The following is a 12,416-nucleotide window of genomic DNA, read 5'->3' as shown; positions in this document are numbered from 1 at the left end:
CCCGAACCAACCAACCCAATCACCCCGTGGCTCAACACTTTAACTCTCCCTCCCACTCCACCGAGGACATGCAGGTCCTTGGACTCCTCCACCGGCAGAACATAACAACACGACGGCTGGAGGAGGAGCGCCTCATCTTCCGCCTGGGAACCCTCCAACCACAAGGTATGAATTCAGATTTCTCCAGTTTCCTCATTTCCCCTCCCCCCACCTTGTCTCAGTTGGTTCCCTCAACTCAGCACCGCCCTCCTAACCTGCAATCCTCTTCCTGACCTCTCCGCCCCCACCCCACTCCAGCCTATCACCCTCACCTTGACCTCCTTCCACCTATCCCACCTCCATCGCCCCTCCCCCTAGTCCCTCCTCCCTACCTTTTATCTTAGCCTGCTTGGCTGCTCTCTCTTATTCCTGATGAAGGGCTTATGCTCGAAACGTCGAATTCTCTATTCCTGAGATGCTGCCTGGCCTGCTGTGCTTTGACCAGCAACACATTTGCACCACTGAGAAACACAGCCAGTTAAAACAAACCCAGCCTGCACAAAGCATTCTTCTCAAAGAAAGGTTGCATTTCCTTGGGCTCCTACAATTGGGTGCTTTTTATTTGCCTATTGCCCGTTTTCACTTCAGATTCCCAGCATCTAGTGCTTTTCTGTTCTTGTTGCTTCATCTTATTGAATGTCTCAGATTTCGGTCTCTCTCTCTCTCTCTCTCTCTTTTCAGGAAATGTTGGATCATTCAGAAGCATAGGATTTACAGCTTGCAAGGAGGCCACTTGGCCCATTTTGTCTATGCTAGTTAGAAATGACTAATTCAGCCTTTCCCCTCTTTCCAACTCTTCGGAGTTCTGTGGGTTACAGAACTTTGGGTCTGTATCCAATTGTTTTCTTTTTAACTATTTAATCTGCCAGTTTATCATTTAATCAAAGTGTCCACTGTTATTTTGTTCTTTTTGATGCTTTGTCTGAACAGCTGTTGCTTTTTCTTCCTGCATGGGGGTGCATATCACTGGCAAGGCAAGATTTAATGTTCCCCACCCAATCTCCCTTGAGAAGGTGATAGTAGGCTGGTTTTTGAATGACTGTAGTCCATCCCTGAGCATTCCATATCCTAATGCTGCAAATAGAGAGAGCTCATTCCCGATGGAGGTCACTCACAGTGGCATGGCAGGCAGCTGCCTGTGTCAAAGCTGGAGAAGGCTAAGCCAAGAAAGAAAAGAGAATGCAATAGTGTTCTTGACCATTTTCCCCACTGTCTTCAGTGCTCCCTTCCTCTCCTTTCAGTCCCATTGGACACCTTCCCTTTTGCCTTCCTTCCTTCCCCTACCTGCCTGCTTACCATTCTCTTTGCCTCCAATATTGCCACTCTCTTCATTAGTAAGAGTAGGAAGAGGGGCTGGATTTAAAGTTATCACCAGGACCAGATGAATTCTCCGAGGATGCTGATGGAAGGCAAGATACAAAGATGAGCTCCTCATCTTCCGCCTGGGAACCCTCCAACCACAAGGGATGAACTCAGATTTCTCCAGTTTCCTCATTTCCCCTCCCCCCACCTTGTCTCAGTCAATTCCCTCGAACTCAGCACCTCCTTCCTAACCTGCAATCCTTTTCCTGACCTCTCCGCCCCCACCCCACTCCAGCCTATCACCCTCACCTTGACCTCCTTCCACCTATCACATCTCCATCGCCCCTCCCCCAAGTCCTTCCTCCCTACCTTTTATCGTAGCCTGCTGGACACACTTTCTTCATTCCTGAAGAAGGGCTTATGCCCGAAACGTGGAATTTCCTGTTCCTTGGATGCTGCCTGACCTGCTGTGCTTTTCCAGCAACACATTTTCAGCTCTGATCTCCAGCATCTGCAGACCTCACTTTCTCCTCCAATGTACAAATTATGCAGGTAATATTTAAGTGTGGTAACAGAGGTCTCAAGACATACAAATGTTCCATCCTTATTTTAAAGTATGTGAGGATAAAGCAATCAGTAAGTTTGACCTGAGTGATGGAATTGTTTTAAACAGTCACTTGGGCAAACGTTAATTAAGGACAAATCATCTATGACAGACTTGTTTGGGTGCACTTTTAAGGAAACACTTGTTATGGTTGTGCACATAGACTTTCAAAAAAGGCTGTTGTGATAATGTCCATACCTCTGGGCCAGAACACCGGGGTTCAAGTCCCACCTGCTCCAGAAGTGTGTAATAACATCTTTGAACAGATTGATTAGAAAAATAGATGAAATTTAAAGTAAGGGAAAAAAAACTATAATACCCACAAAGTGGGGGGGGGGGGGGAAGGGCCCTCTTGTGGCACAGTGGTGATGTCCCTCCTGTTATGGACCAGGCCAGAGCCCCTCAAACATTTCAAGAAGATAACCTAGCCCCTAACTTTGCTAGTTGCTTTAAGCAGGTGCACAGTGGATATTCCAGGAGAGATGCCGCTGGTCAAACCACTTAGTTTTAAACAAAACAGAATTTATTTACAAGATTACTGAATGAAACACAAATAACAGAAAACAAAATACCGAATTACTTGACCTCTCCGAAATTCCAATAGAACATCGCCTCTTAATGATACTGTTCCAAATACTTGCAACAATCCCCCTTGGCACAAAGGTAAAATCAAACATGGGCTCTTACAGGATAGAAGTCACACGGAGAGTACCGGCAAGGACCTGTTTCTTTGGGTCCAGCATCTTTTTTCACACAACTGCTAAAGACCAAATCAAACCAGAGTAAAGCTGAACTGGGAGAACTGGCCATTCTCTTTCATTGTATCAGTGTTTTTTTTTAAATTTGAAAGCCTGCTTAGAGTCATAGAGATGTACAGCACGGAAACAGACCCTTCGGTCCAACCCATCCATGCCGACTAGATATCCCAACCCAATCTAGTCCCACCTGCCAGCACCCGGCCCATATCCCTCCAAACCCTTCCTATTCATATACCCATCCAAATGCTGTTTAAATGTTGCAAGTGTACCAGCCTCCGAGTCAGTATCTATTAGCTATTATCGAATTGGTGCTAAAACCCTTCAACCCCAGACTTTTTGGATTCTGTGTCGTTTATGATCCCTCTGAAGAAAAAAACAAAGGACAGCATAACCTTGTTAAAGGGGCAGAAAATGTGTTGCTGGTTAAAGCACAGCAGGTCAGGCAGCATCCAAGGAACAGGAAATTCGACGTTTCGGGCCAGAGCCCTTCATCAGGCTCTGGCCCGAAACGTCGAATTTCCTGTTCCTTGGATGCTGCCTGACCTGCTGTGCTTTAACCAGCAACATATTTTCAGCTCTGATCTCCAGCATCTGCAGACCTCACTTTTTACTTGTTAAAGGAGCAGCTTTGTCACATTACCCCTGGGCCGTGAGACCCGGGTTCAAGTCCCACTGGCTCTAGAAATGCGTAATAGCATCTCTAAACAGGTTGATTAGAAAAAAAATATTAACTTAAAAAGATAGCAGACCCACTGGGAGGAAGTGGTCGACAAACAGGAGGCTGGAAGAACACAGCAAGTCAAGCAACATCAGGAGGTGGAGAATGTTTCAGGTGTAACCCTTCTTCAGGATTAACAAGGGAGGAAGTGATGACCTAATGATAATGCCACTGGCTTGGTCATCATTTGGCCCAGGGTAAACTAAAATCGAAAGGCACTTGTGGTAATGTCCATAACCTTGCACAGGGAAGTCCAGGTTCAAGTCCTTCCTGCTCCAGGGGTGTTTAATAATGTCTGAATATTTTGATTGGAAACATAGGTTCAATAACAAAAACCAAAAGGCACTTGATAAAGTCTCACAACTGACTTGTTGTCAAATTTTAAACCCATGGACTGAAAGGAACACATGGCTGTGACACAAAGGAGGGAGTGATCTTGAACAGGGACTAGTTCAATGGGATCAGCTTTACAACAACTGCTTTTCTCAGTGTGTACTGATGACTGTGAGGCGGATGGTTAGGATCTGGAAATGCAGTGCCTGAGTGTTGTGGAGACAGGACAAATTGAGGATTTTAAGAGGAAATTAGAGTATCCTCTGAAAAGGAGGAGTGTGCAGGCTTATGAGGACAAATCAGAGAACAAGCACCAGGGGAATACCTCGTTCAGAGAGCCAGCAGAAACTCAACAGGCTGAATGGTTTCCTTTGTGTGCTGTTATTATTCTGTGAATCTATATGACTCCTTCCCACTTCCCCTTCTCTCTTCCTTCTATCCTCAATAAAGCAGCACTCAACGCTGCTTTAGACTATCAGCTGAGACTCTATACTCCACCTAGGAGGAATAGTAGACTATTTTCTAACTTACATCCAGCCTGCGATACTGCCATCGTTGATGTAAAACAATGAGCAATTTTTAGCACGTTCCTGTAATTCCATGTGGAGCTCTTTTGCATTCTAAGTCCAGTCGGGGATTTCATTGAATTTATTACATTCCCTCATGACACCGGTGCCCAGTTCGTTCATTTTTTTAAAAAACAGCAAGTCTGCTCCGAATCTAATTGCTGGAAGCCTCTGGGACGTAACACTTTCCCTTTCTACTTGGATGTTATGTTCATTCTCACTCCCAGACAGCCAACCTTGTGTTTTTTTCTCTGTTAACTGGCGTTCGAATGCCATCAGTGAATTGCCCGGGTGTTAGTGGAGAAAATGCTTTATTTGCATTAATCCTACGGAATGAGTTTGCTCATGTTCTGCCTGATTGAATGAATACCGAGCAGCTGATTTAGAATTGTCTTGTGACGCTCCACATGTGGTTCCCCACCAGACCGGAAGAATATTCTCTGCTACATTGTAGCGTCATGTGTTGCCTGGTTACAGGTGACAACAACACACCAGCAACCTCCAACGTCTCACGAACAGGATAAAGTAACAGTCCAGCCTGTGTTGTCTCTGTGTGGGAATAATTTATTGAGTTGGTTTTCAAGGGTGAGTTTCTGCAGCATGAAACATTAGACACTGGCAGTGAGAATGTTGATCAGCTGAAGGTTAATAGTGAAATCTCACCGTGTGGGCTGTAAAAGACAGACCCAGTGAGTGGAGACTGGACCCAGACCCAGCAGACTTGCTCATCCTACAGTTAAGGCGGCGAGATCTGCAATGCTTCAGATTACTGGAGTGTTACCATTGAGGATCCGGGGGAGCGGTAGATTTGTCACTGGGAAAGAGCACGATGATTCTTGCCAACCTGTGTTTATATAACTGAGGTATGAGGGTATGGGAAATTTGCCTTCTGTGTCATGCACAGGGCGAGTTTATTAATCAGCGTTTCTCAGCAGATTTTTCAGCATGGCAATGGAACTTTTACACGTGCTAAGAAATGCTGAGTGAGTACAAACATTTAATTCCAAATGTCAAGAAAATTCCTTTGTTTAGGCTTTGTCACAATCTTGAAGAAGAGCAGAGTTTTCTCAGGGGTCCTTCATCCCTCAATGAACATAATTTGAACAGACTATCTGGCATTTTGTCATGCAAATTGTCGGCTTTCCCTGCATGACTGCAGTGATTACGTCACTGGCTGTCAAGTACTTTGGGAAATGTAGAAGTCATGAATTTAGAGATATATAATGCAACCTACTTTAAATGTAAATCTTTCTTTCTAAACATAGTGAAATATAAACTATTGGATCATGAGTAGGCCATTTGGCCTTCTCTGCTATTTGGTTTGATCACCACTGATCCTCTCTCAATGCCATATTCTTATTCATGTTCCTCTTGATGCCTTTAAAATCTAAAAATGCATCTACCTCTTTCTTGAATATATTCAGTGACTTGACCTCCATAGCCTTCTGTGGTAGAGAATTCCACAGTTCACTAGCCTTTGGGTTTTTCCTCATCTCAGCCATAAATGGTCTACTCTGTATCTTGAGGCTCTGATCCCAGTTCTGGCTCCCCCAACCAGGGAAAGCATCAGTTCAGGAACTGTAATGTTGGCTCTGCTTTCTTTCCACAGATGCTGCCAGACCTGTTGAATTTCTCCAGCAATTATTGTTTGTTTCTGATTTCTTCCATCCACAGCTCTTTCATTTTTCTTTTGCTCCTAGTTTGTCCAGCCCCGTTAGAATTTGATATGTTAAAACAGATCTCCTCTCAGCTTCCTCACCCACTCTAGTGAATACAGGTCCGGCTGAACCAATCTCTTCTCATAGGCCAACCCTAGAACAATCTAGTGAAACTCCAGTGCACTCCCTCTATGGCAGGTATATCCTTTCATAAGTAGGGAGACCGAAACTGCATACAATACTCCAGGTCTGATCTCACCAAGGCCCTATACACTGCATGAAGACGTCTCTATTTCTGAACTGAAACCCTCTTACAATGAAGACCAATATAGCTCTTTCAATTGCTTGCTGCACCAGCCTGTCTACTTACATTGACTGGTGTATATGAACACCCAAATCCCTTTGTATATTCACACCTCACAATATAGAATGATTTAAATCATACTCTTCCATTCTGTTTTTAATGCCAAATGTTATAATTTCACATTTAGTCACATTGTATTGCAACTGCCATGTGTTTGACCACTCAATCTGTCTACAACATCTTGAAGCCTCCTTGCATCCTCCTCACAATTTACAATCCTGCCCAGTTTTGTGTTATCAGCAAACTTGGAAAATGTTGCCTTTGTCTCCTTCATCCAGAACACAGATTAAATGTTTTCAAAGGACCGTTGTTCATGAATGTACAACTTCAGATATATTATAAGGTAATCTATTTGTAAGCATCACTTTTGTATGTAGATGTAAAGTAGAAGGTCAAAGTTAATCTTCCTTTTCTGCTTTAGGTATTTATTACATTATGTCTTTGAGAGACTTTGGAACCCAAGGGCAGGAAGTGAAACCTAAATTTATGAGTCGTGCCAAACAATGGACTGAAGAAATAGAAAATTTATACAGATTTCAACAAGCTGGATACAGAGATGAGATTGAATACAAGCAAGTAAAGCAAGTAGATGGGGTAATATATTCTGTCGCTGACTATTTGTATGCTATTATTTAATTTTCAATATTTGTAAAGGAAAGCCTGCGGAAATGTTATAAAGTAAGTACAGGTTTGTGTCAAATAGATAATTAAACCAAAGGAATTAACACACAGGACAATGATGAGAAATACAAATACCCATCCATTAAGTCAACCAGGCTTGAGCAATGAAGTCACATTATGATAGGGCTAAGGTCTCCAATGGAATCTTCCAAAGGCTTTTTTTATAAGATTAAAAAGATTACTTTCAGATTTAAAATAGCCATTCTTTCATTTTTGTGGTGAAAATGAAGATTCCAAAACGACCTGATAATCTTTGCTCCCTAAATTTTTATTCATTTCTGCAATCTCAACATTTGTTTAGATTTGGAGATGCCGGTGTTGGACTGGGGTGTACACAGTTAAAAATCACACAACACCAGGTTATAGTCCAACAGGTTTAATTGGAAGCACTAGCTTTCGGTTGTCCTGATGAAGGAGCAGCGCTCCAAAAGTTAGTGTTTCCAATTAAACCTGTTGGACTATAACCTGATGTTGTGTGATTTTTAACTTTCAACACTTGCTGGTTCATATAAAAGCTAAATACTCTGTGGCTACTGGTAATCTGAAATAAAAACTATGGGGGAGGATCTGTTTTGGGGCCACTGTGGGTGTTACTTTTATAAATGACCAGGATGAGGGCGTAGAAGGAGGGGTTAGTAAATTTGCAGGTAACACTTAAGGTCGGTGGAGTTGTGGATCGTGCCGATGGATGTTGCAAGTTACAGAGTGACATAGATACTGCAGATCTGGGCTGAGAGATGACAAATAAAGTTTAATGCGGAAAAGTGTGAGTTGATTCACTTTGAAAGGAACAACATGAATAAAGTGTACTGGGCTAATAGTAAGATTCTTGGCAGTGTGGATGAACAGAGAGATCTCGGTGTCCATGCATATAATCCCTGAAAGTTGAGACCCAGTTGATAGGGTTGTTAAGAAGGCATACAGTGTGTTAGCTTTTATTGGTGGAGGGATTGAGTTTTGGAGCCATGAGGTCATGCTGCAGCTGTACAAAACTCGGATGTGGCTGTCCTTGAGGCATTGCATACAGTTCTGGTCACCGCGTTATAGGAAGGATGTGGAAGCTTTGGGAAGGGTTCAGAGGAGATTTACTAGGATGTTGCCTGGTATGGAGGGAAGGCCTTATGAGGAAAGGCTGAGGGACCTGAGGCTATTTTCATTAGAGAGAGGAAGGTTGAGAGGTGACGTAATTGAGACATATAAGATAATCAGAGGGTTAGATAGGGTGGACAGCGAGAGCCTTTTTCCTCAGATGGTGATGGCTAGCATGAGGGGACATAGCTTTAAGTTGAGGGGTGATAGATATAGGATGGATGTCGGAGGTAACTTCTTTATTCAGAGAGTAGTAGGGGTGTGGAACGGACTGCCTGCAAAAGTAGTAGACTCACCAACTTTAAGGGCATTTAAATGGTCATTGGATAAACATATAGATGAAAACAGAATAGCACAGGATAGATGGGCTTCAGTTTGGTTCATAGGTCGGCACAACATCGAGGGCTCAAGGGCCTGTACTGTGCTGTACTGTTCTATGTTCTAAACTCAGTGGATCTGTCAGGATCTGTGGAGAGAGGAACTGTGTTAATGCTTCAAGTCAGATATGATCCTTTTTCAGAACTGATGTGATAATGGTTGAGCATGTCAAGCAACTTAGTTCTGAACAAGAGTCACATTGGACTCAGAATGTGTTTCTCTCTCCACAATTCTGTTTCTCTCTCCACAGATGCTGCCCGACTCATTAAGTTTCTCCAGCATGTTGTTTTTGTTTCCTTGTTCATATTTTCTTTTACAGATCTAATCAATTGTATTCCGATAGGTTAGTTTATTTTAATGCAAGAAGTCTTGCAAGTAAGGCAAATGATTTGAGGGTGTTGATTTATATACAGGAATGTGGTAACATTGCTATCACAGAGACATGGCTGACTGGTGGATAGAACTGGCAGCTCAACATTTGGGACATAGAATCTTTAGGCCTGATGGAGGGGGAGCTGATAAAGAGGAAGGGGAGTCACCATATTGATTAAGGAGGCGAAAGTGAGGACTGCAGATGCTGGAGATCAGAGTCAAGATTAGAGTGGTGCTGGAAAAACACAACAGGTCAGGCAGCATTCGAGGAGCAGGAAAATCAATGTTTTGGGCAGGAGCCCTTCATCAGGAATGAGGCCATTCCTAACGAAGGGCTCCTGCCCGAAATGTCGATTATCCTGCTCCTCGGATGCTGCCTGACCTACTGTGCTTTTCTAGCCCCACTCTAATCTTGACCCTTGATATTGATCAGGGAGTCAATTAATGCAATAAAGAGGGATGACGTCTTAGAAAAAAAGCTGAAAGAACTGTGGATGTTATAAAACAGAGACAAAAACAGAAGTTGCTGGAAAAGCTCAGCAGGTCCTGGCAGCATCTGTGAAGAGAAATCAGAGTTAAAGTTTCAGGTTGAGTGACCCTTCCTCAGAACAGTTGAAACAGTACAAGGTGAGGAAGATATGATGGAGCTATATGAAATTCAGTTAGGCCACATCTGGAGTACTGTGTGCATTTCTGGTCACCACACTATAGGAAGGATGAGATTGCATGATAGAAGGTGCAAAGGAGATTCACCAGGATGCCTGGACTGGAGTGATTCACCTATAAAGAGAGATTGGCTGGGGTTGTTTTCCTTAGAGGAAAGGGTATCTGATTGAGGTGTACAAAGTTCTAAGGAACATAGTCATAGGAAAAGCATTTCCTTTTTGTAGAGAGGACACAAGTTTAAGGTAAGGAGCAGGAGGTCTAGTGGAGATTTGAGCAAATACTTTTTCACCTGGAGGGTGGTGGGGATCCAGAATACACTGCTTAAAAGGAATGTGCAACACATTTAAGAACAATTTAAACAAGCATTTGAAACACAATAGCATATAAGGCAATGGTTCTGGATCAGTGGTGCTGGAAGAGCACAGCAGTTCAGGCAGCATCCGATGAGCAGTAAAATCGACGTTTCGGGCAAAAGCCCTTCATCAGAAATAAAGGCAGTGAGCCTGAAGCGTGGAGAGATAAGCTAGAGGAGGGTGGGGTGGGGAGAAAGTAGCATAGAGTACAATGGGTGAGTGGGGGAGGGGATGAAGGTGATAGGTCAGGGAGGAGAGCGTGGCGTGGATAGGTGGAAAAGGAGCTAGGCAGGTAGGACAAGTCTGGACAAGTCATGGGGTCAGTGCGGAGCTGGAAGTTTGGAACTAGGGTGAGGTGGGGGAAGGGGAAATGAGGAAACTGTTGAAGTCCACATTGATGCCCTGGGGTTGAAGTGTTCCGAGGTGGAAGATGAGGCGTTCTTCCTCCAGGCGTCTGGTGGTGAGGGAGCAGCGGTGAAGGAGGCCCAGGACCTCCATGTCCTCGGCAGAGTGGGAGGGGGAGTTGAAATGTTGGGCCACAGGGCGGTGTGGTTGATTGGTGCGGGTGTCCTGGAGATGTTCCCTAAAGCACCCTGCTAAGAGGCGTCCAGTCTCCCCAATGTAGAGGAGACCGCATCGGGAGCAACGGATGCAATAAATTACATTAGTGGATGTGCAGGTAAAATTTTGATGCATGTGGAAGGCTCCTTTAGGGCCTTGGATAGAGGTGAGGGAGGAGGGGTGGGCACAGGTTTTAGAGTTCCTGCAGTGGCAGGGGAAAATGCCAGGATGGGAGGGTGGGTTGTAGGGAGGCGTGGACCTGACCAGGTAGTCACGGAGGGAATGGTCTTTGCTGAAGGTGGAAAGGGGTTGGGAGGAAAATATATCCCTGGTAGTGGGGTCTTTATAGAGGTGGCGGAAATGTCGGCGGATGATTTGGTTTATGCGAAGGTTGGTAGGGTGGAAGGTGAGCACCAGGGGCATTCTGTCCTTGTTACGGTTGGAGGGGTGGGGTCTGAGGGCGGAGGTGCGGGATGTGGACGAGATGCGTTGGAGAGCATCTTTAACCACGTGGAAGGGAATTTGCAGTCTCTAAAGAAGGAGGCCATCTGGTGTGATATAAGGCAATGGGTCAAGCATTGGGAAATGGGATTAGAATAGATTAGATTAGATTACTTACAGTGTGGAAACAGGCCCTTCGGCCCAACAAGTCCACACCGACCCGCCGAAGCGCAACCCACCCATACATTTACCCCTTACCTAACACTACGGGCAATTTAGCATGGCCAATTCACCTGACCCGCACATCTTTGGATTGTGGGAGGAAACCGGAGGAAACCCACGCAGACACGGGGAGAACGTGCAAACTCCACACAGTCAGTCGCCTGAAGCGGGAATTGAACCCGGGTCCCTGGTGCTGTGAGGCAGCAGTGCTAACCACTGTGCCACCGTGCCGCCCCTGATAGATAGATAGATGTTAGATGACTGGCATGGACATGATGGATGAAAAAATCCCTTTCCATGCTTTAAAACCTCTATGACCCTGATATCTGGATGTGGAACTGAAATAATGTGAAAATATACTTATCATTTCTGTTACAGATCTTTAAGAAAGCTTACAATATATCTCAAAAGCTACCCAGATATTTCATATGTTGCATTTCAATCCCTAAATTTTAGAGTGCATTATGCTGTATTCATGAGATACTCAAAGAAATGTTGTGTGACAAAATTGAGACAGTGACATTCTGTTCAATGCAGGTGGATCGTTGGCCAGATACTGGGTATGTGAAAAAACTTCAAAGGCGAGATAACACATTTTATTACTACAGTAGAAAAAGAGAATGCGAGGACAAAGAAGTCCAGAAAGTCAAGGTTTATGCCTATTGATCAATTCTTGTTTGTCACATGTTTGCGTCTAAATAAATCAAATCAACATTTACCTTCATATGTTTTTTGATTGAGTATTTCACATCTTAACATTTGTCAGTCTGTGTCGTGTTCTTTCCCCTTTACATTATGGCTAAATCTGAAGGAGAAGATGTAAGGCTTATTGAAAAACACAAACCAACTTATTAGTAATCTCTGAATATATTATCTGTCTGAATTCTTATTATACAGGAAGACAATCTTTTATAACTTAAAGAGCTGTTAAAACAAGTTCTATACGCTGAAAGATGAGAATACTGGATGGTATATTCGTACGTTTCTGCACATTTTCTGTTTAATTTTGTCAATTTTTGGCACAAATATGTTTTTCTTTTATCTCCAACTGAACATGAATTAATTATTTTATTAATTTGGTTTTGTTTCTAATGTTAAAGTAAATTTACACTTCATTATATGAGCTATTGATAAGCAGTCTATAAATACACAATCGAGTCGAGAGTGTGGTGCTGGAAAAGCACAGCAGGAGCAGAAAATCGGCATTTTGGGCAAAAGCCGTTTATCAGGAATGATGAGGGGCTTTTGCCCAAAACGTCGATTTTCCTGCTCCTCAGATACCACATGACCTGTTGTGCTTTTCCAGCACCA

At 43.7% G+C, this 12,416-nt stretch overlaps 1 protein-coding gene across 1 annotated transcript; it reads left to right on the top strand.

Moving 5' to 3' along the window:
* The first annotated feature begins 4,819 nt into the window (after window positions 1-4,819).
* On the top strand, window positions 4,820-11,771 carry meig1 (meiosis/spermiogenesis associated 1). Its single transcript, XM_060843077.1, has 3 exons — window positions 4,820-4,905; window positions 6,764-6,936; window positions 11,643-11,771. Exons 2-3 carry the CDS (start codon window positions 6,778-6,780, stop codon window positions 11,769-11,771), a joined length of 288 nt encoding a protein of 95 aa, XP_060699060.1. The 5' UTR covers window positions 4,820-4,905; window positions 6,764-6,777.
* The last annotated feature ends 645 nt before the right edge of the window (window positions 11,772-12,416 follow it).

This window comes from Hemiscyllium ocellatum, chromosome 23, assembly GCF_020745735.1.
Source record: "Hemiscyllium ocellatum isolate sHemOce1 chromosome 23, sHemOce1.pat.X.cur, whole genome shotgun sequence".
NCBI lineage: Eukaryota > Metazoa > Chordata > Chondrichthyes > Orectolobiformes > Hemiscylliidae > Hemiscyllium > Hemiscyllium ocellatum.
This window is presented reverse-complemented; position numbering and strand designations above follow the sequence as displayed.